The sequence below is a fragment of the Leuciscus leuciscus genome (assembly GCF_965113295.1).
Source record: "Leuciscus leuciscus genome assembly, chromosome: 6".
NCBI lineage: Eukaryota > Metazoa > Chordata > Actinopteri > Cypriniformes > Leuciscidae > Leuciscus > Leuciscus leuciscus.
Window position 1 is genome coordinate 29,943,366 of NC_138730.1, and position 24,789 is coordinate 29,968,154.

The 24,789-nt window shown below is 36.2% G+C and overlaps 1 protein-coding gene across 3 annotated transcripts in view; it reads right to left on the reverse strand.

Moving 5' to 3' along the window:
- nrbp2a (nuclear receptor binding protein 2a) overlaps positions 1–24,789 on the reverse strand; it is a 30,526-nt gene that overhangs the window by 2,849 nt on the left and 2,888 nt on the right. The window contains exons 2-18 of one of the 3 annotated variants that reach the window (XM_082172681.1): positions 14,344–14,376; positions 5,227–5,349; positions 4,947–5,048; positions 4,761–4,850; positions 4,595–4,635; positions 3,861–3,955; positions 3,374–3,397; positions 2,934–3,017; positions 2,712–2,767; positions 2,512–2,607; positions 2,288–2,420; positions 2,005–2,107; positions 1,847–1,897; positions 1,618–1,753; positions 1,155–1,208; positions 1,006–1,069; positions 761–816 (exon numbers count right to left, since the gene is read on the reverse strand). In XM_082172681.1, the coding sequence (XP_082028807.1) occupies positions 761–816; positions 1,006–1,069; positions 1,155–1,208; positions 1,618–1,753; positions 1,847–1,897; positions 2,005–2,107; positions 2,288–2,420; positions 2,512–2,607; positions 2,712–2,767; positions 2,934–3,017; positions 3,374–3,397; positions 3,861–3,955; positions 4,595–4,635; positions 4,761–4,850; positions 4,947–5,048; positions 5,227–5,349; positions 14,344–14,376 (1,341 nt within the window). Of the gene's footprint in view, positions 1–760; positions 817–1,005; positions 1,070–1,154; positions 1,209–1,617; positions 1,754–1,846; positions 1,898–2,004; positions 2,108–2,287; positions 2,421–2,511; positions 2,608–2,711; positions 2,768–2,933; positions 3,018–3,373; positions 3,398–3,860; positions 3,956–4,594; positions 4,636–4,760; positions 4,851–4,946; positions 5,049–5,226; positions 5,350–14,343; positions 14,377–22,236; positions 23,497–24,789 lie in introns of those variants that run through there. The other 2 variants (XM_082172683.1, XM_082172682.1) reach the window with 2 other exon arrangements.

The window sequence follows — 24,789 nt, forward strand, 5'->3', positions numbered from 1 at the left end:
TAAACGCTTCATAATCCTCCATATCACCACATCACAAATTCCAAACTTCCAAATTCCATTTAAAACTCCAACATATATCCAGTTTGACTCATATATACAGTACAAATACGTAAAGCAAAATATCGCAAATCTGGTTGTTTATATTGTCACAAAATGTAAACTATATTGGCGAAATATTTAAAGTTGGATATGTAATGCATCCAACTTTACCTACTTCTTATACAATACACTCATGTAGAGCAAATATACCAAATCTCAACTGCCTGAGATTGTTTAGATCATTCTTAGGTGTGCAGGTGCAGTCAGTATGGACTGTACAAAATACAATGAGAGTTAGAGGTGAGTGGGCCAGTTTTATCTGTGCTGATGAGTCAATTATTGAGGTAAATTTTTTCTGTGTTAATTTGTTAATTTTGTATTGTTATTGTATTTGTATTGTATCATTACTGGTAGACAGATGACAGCTTCGGTTTTCCGTAGCTAATCGTCATACACTATGATATGAGTTCTAAAATCATCTCAAAATATCAAACATGTTTTGATATCTGCCAACTGGATGGAATCATAATCTGAAGCTAAAAAGATTGAGTCTGTGCCCATCATACACTATGTGATTTTCTGTGAAATTTGTCAACTCCAACTGCCCAAAACTATTGTCAACTTATATCGACTGCAAATCGAGGCAAAAATCTGAACAAAAAGCGTATTCCAGCCTTAAGATAAATAATAAAGCTTGATGGTTAGAAGAACTCATGCTTACCTCACTGATGAAAGCATGGTGAACCAACTCACTAGCCAAATCTTTGGAACTGTCAGCTTTGGGGAAAAAAAGAATAAATAATAATAATAATAATAATATATTTGTATATAAATAAATAAATAAAAAAATAAATATATACACACACTCATTTTTATTTTTCAATTTTTCAATAATTACTTGCCTAAACAATTTTAGAAAAGAAAAAAAATGCACCAAGAACACATTTGAATGTGATGATTACTTACATGGCAAAACATCACAGCTAAGCTGACGGTGAAGTCTGTCATCCATCTTTAAAAAGAGAGAGAGCTACAGAGAAAGAAAGGATAGATTATGCACAATATTTACAGAAGCCAAGTAAAACTACAACCCCCCCAAAAAAATTCAAACTCACATGACTCCTTGTGCCTTCCTCATTTGCTTCCAGATTACATTGGATCTGTACAACCTGTACGAAAACAAGCCAAACACACCAGGTTTTTAAGAGGACAGTATTACTAATAACAAATAGAAAGTAACAAAAAAATACTGTTTGTACATGGATGAGATGCATTGGTCACCATTTCTGGGAAATGTTTAAACAAATGTCAGCTTTTTCAAATTGACCCTTGCTCATCAGTGTCATAACTGGACACACTTCCCATTAGGTATCCAAACATTTGTTGGCTAATATTTTACTTCAAAAAATTCAACACAACATTTAAAATGAACTGTAAATCTGTTAAGTGATTTTTTTTTACACAAATGAACTGATTCACTAACATATTCAGACTTCCTAAAGCTTCGTATGAGGCATAGCATCACTACTTGTGGTTAGTTGCTCCCAACACTGCTTCTAACATAAACCTTCTTCTAACCTTTCTGGTTTCAGTCTCCTGTGGTTCTGGGGTTGGGGTCTTCACAGTCTCCATCTGTTCCTGCGACAAAGAAAGAGCGCGGGGGATAGGATGTGGCCGGTGGGAAGCAAAGTTCATCAGGGGATATATGCCATTTCTGTTCATGCAGAAGAGGAAAGGTTTCAAATCCACAAGCATGGAAACAAACACAGTCTAAATCAAGGATCAGCTGATCTTCTCCATGACTCACTTCACATCCTCAAGAAATTTGTCCAGTTCCAGAGGTGAGACGTGAGAATACCTTAAAAAAATATATATATAAAAAAAAAATATTGGGAAAAATGTCTAAACGTGGGAAACAATCACCGAAGAGAACCAGACACTTCACATTTTGTTTGAGAAACTCACTTTAGATGGACTCCAGGTCGGTCACGATGATTAATCTCTGCCATGATACCATTAGGGTCAAAAGATTTGGTCTTCTCTTCTACACAATTCTCAGGAAGCAGATCTGGAAAAAATAAAAATAAAGTTTAAGACTTAAACCAAAGAGGAATGGAACAACAATTCCCTTTTGGATGATTGAGCCATTCATAACGTTTCTGTCATTTCTGAGATCAAAATTAAAGCATTATTACTGTATGGTTTCAGGAAGGCATGAACAACAGTGTTTTTTACATGTTCCACTTACACTGGTTATTGATAAAGCAATGCGCAGCAAGCAGTTTTAAGGAGTGGACCTCAAATAACACTCTGTGGAACAGCAGGTCATGAGCCGTGGGTCTCGACTTGGCTTCTGTGCGTACACACGACTGGATAAATTCCTGTCAGTGTGAAGAGATAAAGGCATTCAATTAAACAAAAAGAATTAAGGAGATCTGTTTTAGTTATAAATATGGGCTTAAAGTCTTTTACCCTCATGAGAGGGTCCTCAAGTGACTGTCCAGCATGATCAACGGCCTCTTTCGAAACTGCAGCGTCTCCATTGGCCTGGATTTCCAATACTGCCATCTAAAAGGAGAAAGTGGAATACAACATTAAAGGTCATAATTCAGTGTTGATTAAAATAGTATTATTTTATTTTATTTTTATATTTATTATTTAAATTTTCAGACCTCCAAGCCACATATACCAAATGAAAATATATCGATGGCATAGTCATCTTCAGCAACTGGAGAAGAAGAAATAGTATATATTAATGTAGATTTCTTGATTACAAATTATAAGCAAAACAACTTTTCTTTGTTAAAAAAAAAAAAAAAAAACATTTCCAAGATTAATTTTTTTTTTTCCAGATTGCAAAAGGTGTAAAAATGGTAAAGGCATCAGATACTTACTTCCATACTCTGGAGCAAAAAAATGCTCGTTCCGCATTTCATCTCGATGTTGATGCACATTCCCATGAATCGCCTCAGCAAATACTAAGGGAACAGGGGACACAACATTAAAATTAAACTATTTATAACATTATATGGATGGAAGAATTTTAGCCAGCAAACATACATGGATAAAATGTCTAGCAAATGGGCTAGAGTCCAAAATAAATACTATGAAGGGGGATGTGGGTCTTATTTTCTTTCTTTATGTCTTAGATTGTCAAAGCTGACAAGAAAAGTTACAGTACATTACACAACTGCCAGGATTTTGGGCCAATATACGCAAAGCATTGTTTAAGGAAGGAAGGAAAAGAAACAGTCTAAGTATGGCCTGTGTTTTCTTTCTGACGAGATAACCACATTCCTGTGCACATGGCATATGGAGCTCAGAGTGGACTCACCATTTACAAACAGCCTGTGCCAAACTGTGAAAGAAAGAAGAGACATAAACATCTATGTTAGAGATTCTATGTTAGAGAGGATCAAAAGTATCAAAGCTCAAAGGGATAGATAGTTCACCCTACAATGAAAATTATGTCATTAATCATGTCGTTCTAAACCCGTAAGCCTAAATTAAATCTGTTCATCATATAAAGCGACCGTGTGTCTTCAAAAAAATTGGACTAAACCGCTCAGTTCCTATGGATTAGTTTCACGGTCCCTTTATAAACTTTTTGAAGCATCAAAGTGGTAGTTGCGTAGCTGTCAATGGAGAGTACAGAAAGCTCTAAGGTTTCATCAAAAAGAAAAAAAATCTTCATTTGTGTTATGAAGATGAATAAAAGTCTTACGGGTTTGGAACGACATGAGGGTGAGTAAATGGTGACAGAATTATCATTTTTGGGTGAACTAACCCTTTTAATGAAAGGTAAAAGACTACTGTCAAACCTGAGCCGATCTTAATGAGGCCGTTGTGCTGAATAAAGATGGTATCACAGGTCAGGTTACCGTGGATAATGGGCGGATCACATGAATGTAAGTAACTAAAGAACGAAAGGATAAATGTCAGTACCCACAAATTACCCACACTGATAAAAAAAATACATGTTTAAAACATTATAAATAATTTTTTCTATTCAAATGAACCTTTTATACATTCATCTTTTTCTCTCATTATAATTTTATTGTAAATATAATTAAATGTAAATGTTATATATAAAGTTGCAAAACATTGAATGTTTAAAAAATTTGAAGAAAAAAACAAAACATTTATAATAAAATAAAAAAGTACAATTATATAGAGACAAATTATAATTAATAAATTGAACTGGTTTAAAAGCTGAAGTGTGTAACTTCTAGCACCATGAAACTTTTTTCCTCAAACACTCCCCTACTCTGCCATTGGCCAAACAAACAGACAGCCCCGCCCCCAAACTGGCACCATTGGTTGAGTCAGTGTTGCTATGCTAGAATGGTCAAGATGCTCAAACAAACAAGCAATGTTTTGAGAGCCACAGAGCCGCAGTGTTTACACTTTTGTACAAATCAACCTACATATACTACATATAACTGTCTCTGTATATTAAGCTGGGAAAATATTTTTAGTTTACCTACACACTTCAGCTTTCACAGCATATTTGCAGATGATTTTCTGAGATAATATTGAATTCTCAGTGTCCTACCTGAGTGCAGAAAGTATCTGTGTGCACCAACGCTTCCATGCCTGAGACACACACAGAAAGTACCAGTGTGTTAAGTGTTTGTCATATTTCTGCCAGAAGGTGGTGTAGTCCTCCAGCTTTTCTGCATGAAGGGTTTTCACTTTCAATGTTCGATGAAACGTCTCACCTTCACATTCATAGTTTTGTGGTTTTTCTTTGTCTTCTTCAAAAACTGCTTGAGACTTCCAGATGACATATATTCAGTGATAAAAATCACCTGTGTGGCACGGATAGAAAGAAAACGTGAATGTCTGAATTCAGGGCAAAGTTCACAGAAGCGTTTGTTTTCATCAGGTGTGTTTTTTAGACTCACCCTCGCTCTGCTCTCTGTCATGTCCAGCCAGTACTTGTGAAATTTTACGATGTTCGTATGCTCAACCTGCATAAGGTTCTCAAACATCTCTCGTATCCGCTCCTGCACAACACAAAGTACATACACACTTGGTTTTACATTTCAAGCATTTTGTCTGTCACTGTACCACCATTCCAGAATGATGACGCTACAATACAGTAACATATCACAGATGTTTGTGGTGTAGCATGCCAAGTATCCCTCCCAGAATACTGATGTTGGAAAACAAGCATGGTCCTACCTCAAAGGACTTGAAAACCTTCTTGTCTGAAAACTGCACTTCGTTCCACACCACCTCCACCCCCTCTTCAGTGTCCATGGCCAAGTACGCACTCTCAATGCCTGGGACATTTCCCTGACTGACCTAAATCAGAGAGAGAGAGGAAAGAGTGGAAAGAGAGTTTTAGTGCGGCCAAGTTCATACAAAGTACCATTTAGCCAGTGATATCTGCAATATTTACTTCATATTGCACAACTATCTACAATGTTTGCAAATGTGATATTTTAGTATCAACTTCTAGGTATTGTAAGTACAGGAAATTTGTATTTCTGTGAAAGAAACGCCCCCTTCTCCGCCCCCTGCTCCACAACTCTCCCATGGTGCACGTTGTGGTTTGGTTTAGGCTGCGATGAGCGAGAATGAAAACACAGACTTTGAATAGCCTGTAAATTCTTGGCCGTTTTGGTCTTTGTAATGCTGTAAATGAAGCTCACAAAACAGAAGAGGGCACACTGCTGTTTGCTCCCCAAACACCTCAAGTCTCCACCTTTTTTGGACAGAACCAGACCTTTTATTATCACAACTGTCTAAAGGAAAACAAACCGTCCAGGGTTTTCATATTTTGATTTTCTATATTTATAGCCTGAATTTGCTCCCCTCCTGCAGATCATTGAACACAAGCTATGTGTTTTGGAGACAGACACAACATGATCCAGTCACGCTGAGATACAGCTGCCCTCTAAAAGGCCTTGGATGGATTTAACTATCTCAGATTTAAAAACATGACTACAAATTGATAATATGGTTTGGTAGGTTTCAACAGAGAGCTTTTTCATTTGTCAGGGCATTCAGGAACGATAAAATATGAATAGAATAATCTGTACATGTTAGAGAGACATTATAATGTTTACTACGCTAAATAGTATCAAGTAGCAATTCAAGCTCAAATAATGTGCTTGATTGATTACAATATGCTATGAAGTCTATGAAGACTTCATAGCATATTCAGATACTCATCTTAAAAAATTACGTTTATTTTGGTATTACAAGCGCATTGATTGTCATTCGCAATTGTGTTCCAGGTTCAGAGGTTAAATAGTGACCATTAACAGGACAACCTCAGGGCAACAGTAAAACAGAACTAGTTTTATGACACTTTTACTGATAATGGCAGAGCACAGAAAAGCTGGGTTATGTAAGGCAGAGAACACAAGGACACCAAAAACATGTCCAATTACATTTGGGGTTAATTAATTCCCTAGATGCCGCACAAACAGACAAGGAATGTCTTTGAAAACAAATAAAAAAACGTTCAAGTTCCTCTGAGAGCCAGAGTATCCTTCTACCCAGCTGGCAACTACAAATTATGGGCAATCAAAGGCGGCTGACCCTTTTATGGAAAAGTACTGTACCTCAGCGTGCTCCAGTGACGTGTATAGATTTATCAAATTATGGTCTATTAGCCATGGCGCATTTTAAATCAATGTTCTAAAACCATTTAATTTAGGAGCATTTTTTTTAAGTCCAATATTATACAGAACCAGTACCAAAAAAAGGGAATGGAACAACGTCCAGTTCTGCGGCACAAAGCCGCTACAGAATCTAGTGTGAAACATTGGCTGCGTCCGAAAACTGATAAAAGCTGCCTTCGGAGGACGCATTCCAAGGTCGGAAGGCATCAAGGCACGTCCGAATGCAATGTTAGTTTAACTTCCTGTCTCCTGAGATACCTTCATCTGATCGATTTTTGAAGGCAGCATAGATGTATGCTTCGCTGCCTTTGATATTCCAGAATCCTGTGCTTCCATTCTGTGGCAGTTGAGCTAGAAAAATAAAAATGGCGTCTGAAAGTTGCGGCTTATCGTCAGTTTGTGTGTAAATGTAAATTTTTTACTCAAAAACATACACTATGACCAGTGTAATTTGATTCCTGAACAAATGACTCGAGTTGGTTTAAAAAAACAACAACCTTAAAATGTAATCCAATTGCCAAACAAATTACTTTTATGACCATATTCTTTTAGAATAATCAAAATCAAACTTTGTGATTAGTGTACTCCAGCTGAACAAAAGACTCTTATGAGACAATTTTAAGTGAATCAACAACATACATTGTGACCAGTGTAATCCGATTACTGAACAAATAACTTATGAGCCAGTTCTTTTTATAGCCAATCAAGAACTTGCAGCACAGACAAAAAAATTAAAATCTAGCGGAATGCGTCAAACTACCCACAAATAATATAAACCACTGTCAAAATGTAGTTGTGGTGTTTTTCTGGGTTTGGGGTCTGTCTTGTGTGAAGTTTATAAAGAATGTTTTGAGAATCTGTTTTTGGAAACTTTACAAAATATCAGGAAACACTGTGCCCCAAAAAACAGCTGATATAATCTCACACTCCATGCTTTAAAATCCTTTCTGACATGAGCCCACATAAAAGCTTTTTCAATGAAAACAAACATTACAATCTTCATTTCCTGCCCTTTCATCCCCTAACCTGCATCTGTCACAGATACGTTTCCAGCTGTATTACCTCTTCCTGCATAATGTAAGAAATCTAATGAGTTGTTCTGTGGAACCACTTTCATCTCTGGAAACCTGACCCTGAATGCTCAATTTTCTCTTCTACATCCTATTGAGGATTAACAGAGAGAAAATGTGAATGGCTTGCGTGCAAACCTGAATGAATCAGAGATTTATATCCAGGTACAGCTTTTCAGATATACAATTATCATCAAGAATGGTGCTTCAATTCAGCACACTAACCCCAGATGCATACTGGGCCCCCTACCCTAGACAAGACTAAACGTTTTGTCTGGGTACAAAGAAGAGCCTCACTCTGTGGCGTCAGGTCACCTTTCTCCATCAAAAAGGTAGCCAGCCCATAGAGCACTGATTTTAACTGACATACAGGAGACACTCATGTCTGTGCTGTGCTGTAATTTTGGAACAAAATGGTTTGTGTAACACTCTTAGCTGGAGAGAGACCCATTCCAGATGTTCCAGATGTGAAAACAAGCAATCCTTGTTAGCTAAAGTGCCAGTGTCACTCAAGACCAGAAAACAGCCTGAGGGGACCACCCTACTCAGGGGTCTGGGGGCGGAGATGAACACATTGCATGACACGACATGAAAGAGATACAAACGTGCTGCTCTGCATTTTTGTGGTAAAGCTCTCCAAGAATTGAGGAGTTGCCTAAGATGAGCAGAAATGCTGGTATTCCCCTCTGTCATTCACCGCCCCATTATTTAAATGGAAAACAAGGCACTTTGACCTGCAGAGTGTTTGATGCTATCAATTTATGAGCTGACAGAAACTTTTAAAAATGGCCCAAATAGATAGTCTAAGAACCATTGCATTAGCATAGCAGATATTGTATGTAAGGGATAAGTGACAACGGGCCATTGAATTATTAGAAAAATAATGCACACCTGAGGTGGTAATGCGACCACGTGCGAAGCGGAGGTCAGTGCTCAGCCAGTGCCGTTGTGGGTTTTATTTCTGTGGTTTGTAAAGAGCTTTGAAATAACTTAAATCATTTGGCAAGGTGATATGGAACTGTTGTGCGATCAAGACCTGCCTGGAACTACTTTAGCCGTGCGTTTCCCTGAAAATAATTGCACACCTTAGAATGTTTTCGTCAACCAATCAGAATCAAGCATTCAACTGCCCCATAGTAAAAATACATTACAAATTTTTAACAGATGTACAGCACTATTTAAATAGTTTTCTTTACAACATTTCTATTATATAATGTATATTTATAAAATATTTATTATGAATTATAATCAAGTTATTATGTTCTATTCAAAGAATCCTAAAAAAAAAAATCTGTCTCCCCCCCAAAAAAGGCAGCACAACTATTTGTTGTTAATGTTTGAAGTGTCCCTGTATAATTTACAGCATTGACTGACAGAGAATTACTTTTATATACAAGCTAAAGAGACATTATAACTGAAATATACTTAACTCAATCAGAGCCAAATCAAACTGACTCAAGAAAGAGCAGTCGATTAATTAACCCAGTTGATTAATCGACCAATTAATAAACACAATTACTCACAGTTTACCAATGTGCAATGTAGAGCTGCACGATCACAATCTCAATTCAAAAACCTACACGATCTTATTTCTAAATGACAACGATTCAGCTATCTAAACCTTTGATAAGTTTGATCACTACATTCAAATCTGCGTTTGCACAGCCACTGACACAGAGGGAGCAGTTGTCATGTATTGAATTTAGCCAATGGCACGCACTGTATAAAGGTCAGATTTTTTACTTTTCACAACTCAACTTTTAAAAATTGTTGTCTACTGAAAGTATTTTTTCAGAAAGACATTTCATCAGCTGAACAGTCGGAATGTTGTTAAACAACAGTACAATCCATTGAATGCACTGCATTCTGTCCCTCACAGCCTCGTTTTCATTCCTCTCAAAATCGAAAAATGACACTACCCTGACTAAGGTCTATGGGTATGAAACAGTCTTTTCAACCACACAGTATCATTATTACAATAATTCAAATTATCACATAAGTACTGGGATAAAAGTATACAGTTAGGATATAAACACTGATGTCTACGGTAGCAAATCTACCTTTTGAAAGTAACTTGACACTTCAAATAAAGATTGCATCATTACACCAGTAGTTGGTGAAGGCTGACTGTTAAAAAGTGTTAAAAAGTCGGTGAAGGCTGACTTGTCCAGAAGGAACCTTTTTGTATTCTATAGTTGTGTCCTAAAATTAAGGTGTTTTGGGTGCAAGTATGTGATCTAATATCACAGATTCATGGAATTGATTTTCCAGTGGATCCAGAGGTGTTTATAAGGTAATTTTACCGACTCTAACCTGCCACGTAGTCAAGGTATTAAGCTTGCTGAAATGTTGTTGATAAGAGCTAAAAAATGCATTGCTTAAAAATGGAACAAGACATTGATGTGCTAATTGGATTGTGGTTGTCGGAGGTTTGCCACTGTGTACCAATATAAGAGATCACATATTCAATGAGGGGCAGAGGTGAATTACTTTAGAAAATCTGGAAACCCTTTTTGAATTCCACTAAAAAAAATTGACTTCATGATTTCATCTGATGGAGTTGATTTTCTAACTGTTTTATGATGTATCTCCCTTTCCCTTTTGTGTGTATGTGTGTTTTTCCTTTGTGTCTTGTCTGACATTCGTTGGTTTTATTGTTATATTTGGGGGGGGAAAGCTGAATAAAATGTAACAAAAAATTGTCATTGAATCATTCAAGAGGTTTGTTTAAAAACGCTGATTCATCCAGTAATGAAAAAATTTAAGTCTTCAGGATTGAGTCATTGAATCTTTAATTCAAACAGATTTAAAAAAAGAATTAATATACATTAATTAAATATTTTAAATAGACTGCAGCAATTAACAGTTTGTCAGAACCTCTAGTAAATGACATGTTATTTTGTTCAATTGTCTATTCAGAATCATGGGAGATTTTAAACGAAAAATCGCGATTCTCAATTTATCCAGAATTGTGCAGTTCTAGTGCAGTGTGAAACCTTTTTTGAAAAATCTTACAAGGATTAATTGCTAACCCAGGGTTTAATATGAACAGCAAAATATTTAAAAAGGGTCTTGTTTTTTTTAATGGTTTTTTTTTTAATGGTTTTTCAAACATCAAAAAACAGACAAAAATACCCTTTATATAACAAAAATCTGTGCAATACGCAAAAATAAAACTAAAGGGGAGGATGACGATAAACAGGGCCAACCTCTCTAACAAAGTTTAATCACAATAATTGCAAAAAGTAAATGTTACAAATCTGAAATAATTAATAAATATATCATTAGTCCTTGTGGCTAGATAAAAAAGTAAAAACTGGTTCCCACATTTTGTCTAATTATTCAAGATTCCCAGAAATGGTGTATCTAATTGTTTCCAGGTGTAACGTAGAAGTGAGTATGGATAGCCAGTCAGAAAAGAGGGGCGTCGTATTTTTCTTCCACAAAAGCAGGATAACTTTCTAAGCTACAGTCATACTATACTGAACAGGTACTCGTACTGAGAGACTCCAGTGAGTCTGACCAAAACAAGGGTCTTGTTAATCCTGGTTTAAAAATGACTGGTTAAACATTTCCCTTAGAGTTATTGGGAATTACAAATTGTCAAAATGGAATGAATCACAATCACCGCTGATCGTCAGGTACCTAGACGCTCAGAGAAGAGCATGCTATCAGTTGGACCATTCCTGAGAATCACACACTTGGCAGTCACTCAAAGGAACTATTCAACGTGATAATCCTACGGGTAAAGTGTCAAACTCATCAAGCTTTCATTGCATCCTCTACCAGCTTAAGCTGTATTGTGCAACTTCTACCAAAGAAAGAAGGCTGACAGATGCGTCGTATTTTCAACTCCTGCCTCAGGGCGTCCCTCTCCTAAAGCGCTCAACTTTTTTATCTTGCACTCACATATGAAATAAAAGAGTAGGCAAAATCAGCAGTAAGTGATGAATACCGCTGCTTTCGGGTAAACAGAACAAAGTAGGTGTGTTTTTTAAAGTAGGAGTTGCTCAGTTGCTGTTTGTGATCTGCAGGATGGTATTCTTCTACACATAAGGATTCAGAAGGATTCAGATACATAAACCTGAACATTTTAAAAGCCACATCAGGACAAGTGCACCACTGGGTTTGAACATGAGTGGCACTTTTGAAGTGAGGATCTGTCACAGCCGGCTTGTAGGATTGAAGTCTGCAGCAATAACCGAGTTTAGAGCTCTAGCTTTGAATGAGGGGTTAATGCGAAAAACGATCAATGCTGATGGACTTGAAGGGATCATAAACAAAGAAAGGTGCAATATGTAGCAGACGACATCAGATGACTTAGTAAAAAGAGAAATAGAGAGCAGGACAAAAAGAGGAAAGTAAACAAAGAGCATTATAGAATAAAAGCATGATGTGATGTCCACACAAAACAGTGTTAGTCACCACACTCACGACTCATGAATGCCCTGCATTGTGACGCTAAAGATGTGGGAAGCCATGGTGTGAACCTACTGAAAGCTCTCCTTTTCCAGAGGTTATTTTTCTTCCTCTACTAGCTTTCGCTTTCTGTTGCAAAGTTCTGAAAACTGGTATTTTCCAAAGCTGTGCCAAGCGAAGAACACCTACAGCAACCAAACCAAAACTATACAGCTTTGATAAGATAAACAAGTAGCCTAGTTTTCACCTAACTTTTTGGTTGGTTGAGAGATCAGCCTGAATGCAACAATCACAATCGTGTCTTAAAGACCCCCCTGAAAATCAAGTTTTTAATGTTGTTTATATGTCTATGTGGTGCTTTAAAGGGGTCATATAATGGTACATGCACTTTTACAAGTTGATTGTACTGAAATGTGTGTTGGCAGTGCCTGTACACAACCATCATAAAATGATAAAAATCCATCCAGTGTTTTTTTTTTTTTTATCTTCTTATATGTTTTCCCGTCTCAAATCAAGCCGTTCGATTTTGTGACGTCACTAAATTGATTGTTGATTGACAGCAGCGTTTCAACACAGACCCGCTCTCGCTCGTGAGCGAGCTGTCAATCATAGTCCACGTGGTCATTGTTGATACGCTGGAGCACTGTCTATGAGCAGAATGGCGTCTAAGCGATTGTGGCGTTCTGTTCTTGGGTGCAATAAGGAACACAGCAGTCATTTTGATGTTCCTAAATCCGAACCGCTGAAGACGCAGTGGCTGAATTTTGTTTTCGAAGGGAATATTCCCCACGATCAACGTCAATGCTTTCATGTTTGCGCGAATCATTTCTCACCGGACTGCTTTACAAACGAAGGTCAGTATAAAGCTGGTTTTGCTAAGAAGCTGCTCCTGAAAAAAGGATCGGTACCAACTATTCGTGTTCCTGCTGCACCTCCAGAAGAACTTAAGTGAGTGTAACGTTTTATTAACCTTTATATTAATCTTTATATTAATATTTGCAAATCGCTAGCACGCTTCACTATGAATGCGGCTAAGGTTTACACTTTACGGCATGTTTTCTATGTCGACGTTCTCAATATAATTCATAATCCTACGTTTATGGTTATTGTGTTATTGTGTTACAAACGGTGTACGCACAGAACAGAGGGGCGGGGTGAGCAAAGCTCATTATCATTTAAAGACACATGCACTTAAACGGCGTGCTGAAAACAGAGCTGTTTTTTCTTACAATACTAATGAGATTTTTTAATTAAAGTATATTACAAACTTTTAATTTAGACCCTAAAGAATCATATTAGCTTGTACAAAAATGGCATTATATGACCCCTTTAAGACAAGCCATGTGCAAATTCATAAGTCAACACCATTGTATAGTATTTTCTCCTCAAAACTGCAGTGAAAAAAGACGCGGTTTGAAATCGCTGGTGTTTCTCATGTCACAAACTACCTTGTAACCAATCACATCAACATACGCGCGGGCTTTAGCATATCATTAACAGCAAACAAGCAGGGAAGTCTCAAAGGAAGCCAGGTTATCCCCGTATTTTCCTGTTCATTTGAGAAAAAAATTAAATCGGGTACATTTAGCAATATAGTGAGTTAATTATGTATAGGATTTATATTACAATGTTATGATGAACTATATGCCACAGACATTCTAAGTTGTTCAAAGCGTTTGTAAGGATGCTGATTTTTAGAAGGCAGCTTTCTGACTCTGAACGGGAACATGGTTTGTCTAACATTAGCAACACATTATTAGATGTTTGATAATGTAGTCAAGCAAAAGTCTAATCATATTTATTACCGTTATGTGTCCAACGTTGTAGAGAGCGATACATAAAACGCTTTACCATTCTGATATATCTACTTGTATACGAGTTGACTGAGTGAATCTCTGAGCTGGTGTGATATGCATATGCATGGATCCGCATATATTTTGTTCACAGGAAAAACGTATTGACTACAGGGGGACTTTAAAACAAATTAAACTCATGTAAACAAAGTTCTCCTAGATTACAAGAGTGACACATGAATATGGGAAGCTGCATATAGGAGTCACTTGTGTTACTTGTGACAATGTGAAAAACTATTTAAAATACTAAAACACATTATACTCCCTAAAGAGATACTCCATCCAAAAAAAAAAGAAAAGAAAATTCTGTCATCATTTACTCACCCTCATGTCATTCCAAACCAGTAAGACTTTCTTCTGTGGAACATAAAAGAAGATGTTTTTAGAAATGTGTATTTTGTCCATACAATGGAAGTCAGTGGGCTCCAATGTTGCCTGGATCCCAACATTATTCAAAATATCTTCTTTTGTGTTCTACAGAAGAATAAAAAAAAAAAAATGCAGCCAGGTTTGGAATGACATGCAAATCGTTGTATGTATTACACCATGATTATGCCATAAAAGGTCTGGGGTTTCATATAATGTATAATGATAGCAATGGGTATTAATATGTAAATGAGTAGGGGACTCAACGTGATCTGTCGAGCACATAAAAAAACAAAAACCCACAATTAAGCATGTGCACATGCTCACACAAAGGCACAGCACAGCATAATCCACAAATGGATCAAAAATACCATCTGCTCCATGCCTGTTCTTTATAAATACATAATACTTGTTAAAATATCAGGGGCGGGTAAACTTATAAAGAAGCTATATATTTATCACAAATTAATATTTCACAGAAATGCATTCTATGCACCTGAATTTAAACAATTCAGAATTATTTGCTAATTAATAATTTAGACTAATTTGTGAATCTGTCCAATTCACTGAAAAGAACTCCAAAAAAAGCTCACAAACCAAAAATTATGGCTTTCAAGCAAGTTTTACTTTACATATAGCTAATATCTAGCAGAATAAAACAAGAATTTTTTTCCCCATGACTTAAGAGTTTATTAATTTACATTTTCAAGCCTGGAAAACACAATTTGATATTTGCAGGCTTTCCAGGACCATGGGAACTATGTAAATAAATCATTAGGGAAGATTAAATAATGATTTTAGCCATTATTTAACCCTCACCAGAGGAAGTAAAGCTGAAAGTTGGATGGAATTTCAGTTATAACTTGTAAGTGACAGTTCTGGTCTAGTTACTGCTAGTCAGTCACATGAGATTCATTTGGGATTCTTAAGAGCATGAGTGAGCTGAAATACTCAAGCTGTCATCAAAAGCTCATTCTGTAGACTCACACATGACACTAATAAGTTCGAACAACCTATCGCTGTCATCTAGCATCTCTAAATTCACATCTATGAATAGAGGCATTGTCTCAACTAATTGAAGAAGCACAGCAGATTACTCTTGCACAATTAATCAGTCAAACTCCTGATAAAAAGAGTGAATCTTACGCTAACTGCAATTGAAGTGGTAAAAAAAACAGTTCTGCATCTGAAACAGACAGATGGAATTGAAATTGTGTGGCTGTTTTTTTTAAAGGACACATTCAGTTTTACTTTGAATTCGCAAAAGAGGAAACTTTAAAAGTGATGCAGAAAACCTAAGTGGTTTAGAAATACAATAATATCTATATCAGAGGTCTCGAATAGGGTCTCTGTGACATCCAAATCCATGCTACTGAAAGCAGTATAACAAAAACCCAATCAAAAAATGAAAATTATATCAAAAGAAGATGCTGAGTCAGTGGGGTCAAGTCAATGCTGTTTGGATCTGAACATCTTCAAAATGGTTTTTTTTGTGTGTGTTTCACAGAAAATAAAGAAAGTTGGACAGGCTTGGAACAACATGAGCGCATGATGAAATAGTTTTCATTTTTGGGTGAACTATCCCTTTAAGTCAACTTCAACCTAAGGGAATGTTAAGGTTCAGCTAAATGTTTCATTGTCCATTCTAAATTAAAATTGTGTTAAATACAATTAAAATGTAATGTACGGGTACAAAACAAATCTCTAAAACAAGAGATCCTTTTAACATCGTTTCACGGGAAACTAACTCTGCTAGTCTTCAGGGACTTAGAGATCTTTGAGAGAGGCTGGCACAATCTTCTAGAGCCCAGTGCCAAACACAGCCATCTTGATAATATAGTGTGTCGAAGAAAGATGAGCAGCGGTCAGAATAAGGCCAACATAATTGTTTTCCTAACTGGACAAATGCTCATGCACTAAGAGCAAGCGAGATAGAGAAATACCATTTGAATGGCTTAATGCAGTGAGACAGATGGCGTTTGCTTTACACTGGCCATTAGCCAAGGTCTCTCTCTCTCTCTCTCTCTCTCTCTCCTCTCTCTCTCTCTCTCTCTCTCTCATTAGTCTGCTGTTCCTCTCCACTGGTTTAATTAGTGTAAATGCATTACCACCACCTAGCATTGGGTGAGAGGGTCCATTACCTGTGAGTGTCTGATAATGACAGTACAAATACACCATGAGTGTGCGGCATGATCAAAATCTTATATTATTGAGGTTTTTTTTTTTTTTTTTTTACAGTAATCTTTCAATATACACTGTTCAAAAGTTTGGGATCTGAAATATTTTTATGCTCAACAAGGGTGCATTTATTGGATCAAAAATACAGTAAAAACAGTAATATTGTGCAATATTATTACAATTTAAATTCATTTTAATACATTTTAAAAATGTCATTTATTCCTGTGATGGAATTTGAATTTTCAGCAGCCATTTCCTATTATCAATGTTGAAAACAGTTGTGCTGCTTAATATTTTTTGATTAATAGAAAGGTCAAAAGAACAGCATTTAGTTAAAAATAGAAATCTTTTGTAACATTATTAAAGACTATAAAAAATTATTACGGACCCCAAACTTTTGAACAGTTGCGTAAATATCATTGCATGAAACTCAACCCTGAAATGGAAATTCAAATGTCATTACATTTAGGGATTTATCGATATGAACATTTCGGCTGATACAGATGACCAATAATTCGTTATATTTTATAACTGATATGTTGGCCGATAAATCTAAATCCAAATTTGAGAGCCCGATTACAAAAACAAAAGTCTCTCACCATTAAAAGTCATGTCCCAAGCACACTATTATAATAATTTTCTCATTATAATTTTATGTAGCCAATTTATGACAGACTTGCACTGCACATCATTGTATTTTCCTTTTTAATTGATTCCGATCAGCATGCATCTGAAGTGTCTCAGCTGAAGGCTTTAATATATCAGCCAAATGTTCTTATCAGGCCGATAATGATAACATTAAAAATTAACATATATTGGCTAATGCTAATGATATATCGTGCATCCCTAATTACATTATTCATAACAAATGAATGAGACATATTCAAAATCAGCTTAATAACGCTTGAGATTCCAAACTGTAATGCAATATAAATATGACTAGATGAATCACGTATGTTTCCTGACAGTGACGGTGTGACTGCACAGTAGGATTCTCTATTAATGAGCAGCATTGTCATGTTGCTCGGCAACCACAACCACTTACAGTTCCACACGTTTACGCCAGACATCCGTGGTTGCTCCCATTATAATCAGTGAACCCGTCGGCAGTGGCCTAAACTGTTTACATCGCTCCAGTAAATAACAACAAATAGCATCTTAGTAAATATTGTAAAATGTGCAAATAGTAAATGATACCATTTAGATGAAGTGTAAATAGACATGATATGCTATTTGTACATATGATAAATTGTCTAAGCAATAGTTGGCAGAGTTAGTGAAAACAGTTTTTACCAACAACACTAAATAGCATCTTTGAATCTGATGACATCATCAACGGCATAAACAGGTATAACAGAATCTCTACCCTCTCTACCATTTCCCAGCTATAATGTCACAACACACAACCCTACTAGACACAGTGCAAAGAAATACAATCTAAAAACACCAAATGTCTATGGGTGATCTGTGTAAAAGCAATTTTGTGAATCATAATAAAGTGTTATCCAAAACAATTGCTTTAGTTTGAAAGGTTGAGTGAATGTGGCCAACACCCATAGTTTTCTATCTGTAATCCTGACAGACACAGGAATCTTCTGTCTGCTCACCTGAAACACAGCGAATCTCTTAAAGACAGAAAAGTGAGCTATTTTAAGGCAATCCTTTTCCTCTCTAGCCTCACTATGTATAGCTTCACTTTCTACACTCCAGTAGAAAGGTTCGTTCCTTTCTGGGGAATGACAAAAGACTCCATAAGCAACTGTGAAAAATGAAAACTATCCATTAGCTTATTCACCTTTAAGACCTCAAGCATGTAGTTTGCATTTTTCACAAATGCTTGTGGAATCTTTTGTCATTGTGAGGACTGAATTAAAAAGTATGCAAAACTAACTTTACCTTAGGCAACAACTGCCTGACGCTATATGAAAATAGACTATTGACAGTGAACATCATAAGATACCAGGTGATATTAGAAAGGTTTTAAATGCTTCTATCATTGTTTATATGACATGATTTATACAAATAAATAGTATCTGTATCACACAGCCTACACTGATGTAATATTAGCCTGTGTGAAAGTTCTCAACTGTTGTTGCTTCAAGAACCAAATTTTACATAATATAATTTATATATCCAACACAAATGCTAAATTATTAACATTAAAATAAGGCTATTTATTTTGGTATCCTTAATGTGCATGTTATATGGTTACTAGTTGCATCTCATTTGCATTTACCATTGTTTCCTGCGGCCCTGTCAGAACAGATCTGCTGCGATTTTTGTGTCACAAACCATCAGTTCAGAACCACTAGTCAAAAAGACCAACAACAATGAAACTAAATGCTACTATGCAATTGGCTATTACATTGCCGTGTCAAAGCAAGTAAAGTGGCTCCTTGAAAAACATGATCATGAGATCATTGGGTTGGCAAGGCTAATCCATTGGCAATGTGCAGTTAAAGACAACATTTACTACGTGCTAGTGAATGTGCTTTCCTTTGTGTTGGTGTGTGCGAGTCAAAGACAGAAAGACCGGAGAGGGGGACAGAGATGATATGCATGCTGAGCAGAATGACTAAGTGTACGCAGATTTGTGTCAATGAGGGTGCCTGTAACGCAAAGCCGTTTGTAAATGCAGGCGCAGCCATGAAAAGCACTTGCCTCTGGGAAAATGTTACAGTCAAAGATCTAACTGTTAGAACATTTCATTAGCATTGCTCATTAAACACAGAGACTAGGTGAACTTTAGTCCTACTGAGCCACCTCACAGGCTAATTATTCTCTTCCTATGCATGCACTGATGTCCTTAGGAAAGTGATGATGACTGGGCTTTTTTTGTTTCTGGAACGTGGCTCATTTTGTTCAGACAAGAACTCATGCACACTTTTTGCCTTCCCCGATTTTCCATTTACTATGTAATCTGTAACCCAGCGCACTCCTTTGGGTTAGATTTAGTTATTGCAGTGATTAAACTTTAGGGAAGACAGCTGATAAAAAAAATAATGGTTGAACATTAAGTTTCAAATCTCAAATTATACAACAGTTACTATGGTCCACGTAATGCATATAGGTTGATCCTGCTCCGGGCATATTCTCTCTTGATAATCTATAAATCGTGCTCCTGGGGGCGGGTTTATGTAAATTCTAGGGTTGGTGATGTCACTAACCCGGGAGGAATGTCGTGTAGTCCCTACCAGCCGTTTGTTGTAGTCCTTAAAAAGCAATTTCTTTAAATTAAAATATCTCCCTTTCCTTTGAACTTTGAGCATTGTAACTTTGCAGAGGTTGTTTATGCTCAAACAGCAGCATACACACTAACTAAAGTTAAAAAAGCGAAATCATAATCAACCACCCCTTTAAGTTGATGTGCATCTCTCTCTAGTCTGTCTGTCTGTCTGTCTGTCTGTCCCAGCTGGGCAGTGCATATTTTGGTCTTTCTGTGTCTTGCTTGCTAATGCCAGCCACTTCCAGGGCTGTGTTCTGTGACTTTGTGCCTGACAAAAAAAAGTGAGAGTGAAATATAACTATTTATTACGTTTGATAAACGACAAAGGGCAACAGTGTTTGTTTATTAACTCGTAAAAGATAACCGCGTTGCGCATTAACATGAGTTCATATGCGTGTGCATGAAATGAAATACGCACTTTCCAACAACACATCTGTGGGGACCAGTACAAAATGGGCGTGATGGCACTCCTCATTAGGCGCACATACTTTTAAAACAAGACAATGATTATCTAGTCTCCAAATCAGTTTAGTTACAACTCAGCAATAAAGCAATGTTTTGACATTGACTATTGATTTATAGGCTATATTGCATTTAAAATGTTGTTTGGCTGGACATACTGGTCAATATGGATGCACATCCCTCAGTAAATAATAACCATCAAGTATCAAGTATTGCTTTTATCATTTAAAACACAGTGACATGCTATGACAAGCCATTTTAGCTTTTATAAATTATTTATTCACAGGATGCATTTTTTATGTCAATAATTAAATTTGTACTATTTAAAATGTGAATTCTTGATATTAAGAATGTACTTTTTCTAATAACAATGTCTATTTCTGATATCAGGAATTACATTTTCATTAGTACTAGGTAAAGGAGTGGGAGCACTGGGGTGTCAGGTGTGACTGTGTGGCAATGGCAAATGGTTTACATGGCTCATGGGTCAGGTATGAGGGCACCTTAACAGAATTTTGCATAGGGCCCCAGGGAGGTCAGGGTCGGCTCTGGCTGTACCTACAGCCATGCTGTGTATCAGCCATGTATCAGATGAAATTGCAAGATAAGTTTATTAAGTCTTATGAGAAAGAGCAAAACGGTGGAAAACAGTTGCATAACAAAAGTCTTTAAGAGCAAAGCCAAGCTGGCTGTGTTCACAGAAATCTCTTTAATAATGACTCTATTCTGCTCCCTCAATTCTGCTAATTCACAACAAAATAACAATATAAAGAAAGTTAGAATAAAAGCTAATTGAAACCAACAATATACTTGATTTGGACTCGTTTGAATGTGCCATTCCCCTGTGAAAAATAACACTCCACCACCAGAAAACATCATTGCTCGCCCATCTGTCCACTGAGTCATTTTCACCTCAGGTTTCTCATTCACACATGTGCTCGCTGCTAATTAAGTGTAGAGAATGAACTGTGGTAAACGTCTGCTCAAAAACTCTGTCGACGTGGTTTCCCAGAGGGGAAATTGTGTCTCAGATGTATCTCGTGCAATAAAATAAAATATTGACATACAATAAGTCTTGATCTATAAAGTGAATGTGAACAACATAGCTCTGATAAATTGATCTTGGAGGAATGTGTGATATGTACTGTACATTAAAAAAAAATGAAATCTCCAACTTTCTATTGTAGACTTTTTTTTTGCAGTTTGTGATTTTGAGATCTCTTCTGTAACTCATGGAGACTCGTCGTTTTTTCTCAGGAGAAACATCTGAGTTGCACTAGACTTCCATTCTCGATTTGCTCACCATTTAATGTTGTTGGTCAAATAATTGAGATATCAAAGGGATAGCTTTTTTTTTTACAATGGGGAGTGCTAGAACTATCCGCTAGTAAAATTACGGATGCACAATATATTGGCCACCATATGTTCATTTTTAATGTTATCAATATCGGCCCAATAAGAAAATTTGGCTGATATATTAAAGCTGATAAATAATGAATTATTGCCATTAGCTGAGACACATTGATGCGCACTGTTCACCATGATGGTTTTGAATTGCTTGAAATATGATTGGAATCACTTCAAAAAAAAAAAAAAAATTTAATCAGGTTCTCAAATTATATAAGAATTTGGATTTAGATTTATCGGCCAATATATCGGTTATCGGCTTTAAAATTAAGCATTATCAGTTATCTGTATCGACCAAAATTTTCATATCCCTCAAATTAATTGGAGAAGTTTTTGCATTGATTAAACATTTTTTTAATCGTCATTTTTTTAATGTAGTAAAGCCCACTCTACTAAACAATCAAAGCTGGTAGCCTAATGCCACAAGGTTGAAACTGTCGAAACAAACATTAATGCCAGAGTTTTGTAACTACCCAAAAAACTCCCAACATTACATAATTTCACATTACATTACGATTGAGCTAGTTTTGTTACATAAACCTGGCAACCCTGGCTGTGATGCATGATCCTTGTCTTACCATTTAAATGTCAGAGTCATTGAGAAAAGAAAACATCCACCGCCAACAAAACTTTCACTCTTGTTGTTCAAGCATGTCTGTCCTTCTCTTAGACAACACTTTGCACTTTGGCACCATTAACAACACTGACGCAATAAGAGAGTGAGCAACATACTAATAACATTCTTTCTTGCACTTACAAGCTCTATTCACAAAGAGAAAATAATTACTAGTTGTGTTCCAGCCACTTTGTCCCACTGTTTTTATCCAATTTAGAATTTTGCATCTGTATTGCTTTTCACAATCAAGTGTCAAGGAAAAAGAACACATAAGGCGCACCGAGTTGAGACTCACCCCTGACGGCTTTTAAACATAAAATGAAAAACTTTCACAAATATGCACATAGAGTGTATTATATTTCACGCTTTTGAGTACACTGTGAATAACAGGCATTTCAAATTAAACAATTCTGTCTCACAATTAACTTCAGTGCACTTGTTTGCTTATTTTATTCATTTTAATTAAGTTACTTTTACACAGTAAACACAAAAATAGTCATAACTAAAAAATAAAACTGTCCTAATAAAAATGACTTTAAATATCATGTAATATAATAATTTTAAAACATTATATACTACCTGCTCATATTTAGGCTATATTATTTATATGTGTATGCCAGTTACATTTTTATATAATTTTGAGAAAATTTTAAAAAGTTAAAACAATATTACTTTAATCACAGATTTGAGTCAAGTCTAGTTGCAACTAGTTAACATGAAACTTAACATGAAACTTTTTTCCCTATTGCAATGTATATACAAGTGAAACGGCTTCTTGAACAAAAAAAGATGTAGGGTGGGACTTGATTTTGTCCACTGGGAATTAATTGGATCATTGGGTCGTTGTTGTTTGCTATTGCTGTGACCTGTGCACCAATGCTAAATTTTTCTAAATGTCATAATCATTTGTTAACAAACAAGTATTCATTACCTCAATGAGCTCATTGTTTCTGCCTTTAATTATTACATTGTTTAAATTAATAAATGTTTTGCCAACTGTGATTTTGTATATGAACATTTCTGAAATACATAACTTAGACAGTTACCTCTGATAACAGATCACTCTAAATTGCAATGTGGACTCATGCATTTTCTGTACAGCTGCTTTGAAACGATGTGCATTGTGAAAAGCGCTATATAAATAAATGTGAATTGAAATGACCTCATGTGAGTTATAGGTTGTTTTGCCCTCGTGCAGGGGCGTAACCACAAGGGTGGCTGCTGCAACCCTAAAAATGATCATAATAAAAGATTATCTTACCTCGATTAGGTCACTTTAAAAGCACATATCGAATATTAACCATGTCTGATATAATTTAATTCAGATAAAGGTGCATCTCTGTCCCTGCAGTAGGCCAAGTGTAAAAGGCTAACTGTGAATTTCACAGACTGGAGGGCATGCTGCGCCCTTGCAGTATAACTGAAGTGTTGAAAGAAGAACGCACTCTTGTCCACAAGCCCGATTCCACAATCAAATCGCTGAAAATGCTTCTGAAATTAGTGAGAGAGCTCTAGTAGAGTGCAGATGTAATGTGTAAGCAACAGCTCCTAGCACCACCATAACAGGAATAGCAATGTACAGTGAGAGATTTACAAGATTAAAAAGTTATTACTTTTACAAATAGCCTAATTGCAGCAGCATTTCAAAAAATATTTTGATACGAAAAATTCAAATATTTTAATCTATTAGTCTACTTTGCTTAATACAAATCTATTTTGATACATTCATGTCCCGTCGATTGCCATGGTTACCAATGTCAATCACTGCAATTTCGAGAGTGAATCCTGCATTCATATGTGGATGTCACTTCCGAACTCTTAGCAGCATTAAATTTTTTTTTTCAATTTTATAAAAAATCTGAATAGATTATATAGCCTAGAAAGTGCACAAAAACCGCACACCAAAAAAACGTTCCCTTTGATCACTAAAAAGCAGTCATTCATCGCAGTTCATCGCGATCTCACAAAGTAATCCAATAAAGTAATTTTGATTAAAGTAATCATATTATATAATCGGTAAAGCTATCTACACTGCACAATGAATCTCCTATTTAAATTGTGTCTACACTTTGTTATAATGAGAGGATTCGCGAACATGCAGAACTCTCTTTGACCGGTGAGTAGATTGAGTAACTTAAACACTTCTGATTGGCCATTGCGTTCAAAAGATCAACGGAAATGTCTGTGACTGGATACATTGCTCAACACAACAAAAACACATTGTAAATAGAAACCTTTGACGCTTCCCTGAGCACAAACACAAATATGCACTTGAGCGTACAAATCTGTTCCGCCAATATACTATTATTACAGTTTCAACTGAGGGTGCTCTTGCTTTCCATCGAACAGGGCCTGCTTGTCCAGAGACGAGTAGGTGAGAATCTTCTCCACACATACCAAAGCAACCTTTCATTTGAGTTGCGTCTCGTCACTCTCGTGTAATGATTTAGAATAAACTGACGTCCAAATCACAGTGATTTCAGGAGACAAAACTTGCATTCATGTGGAGATATAG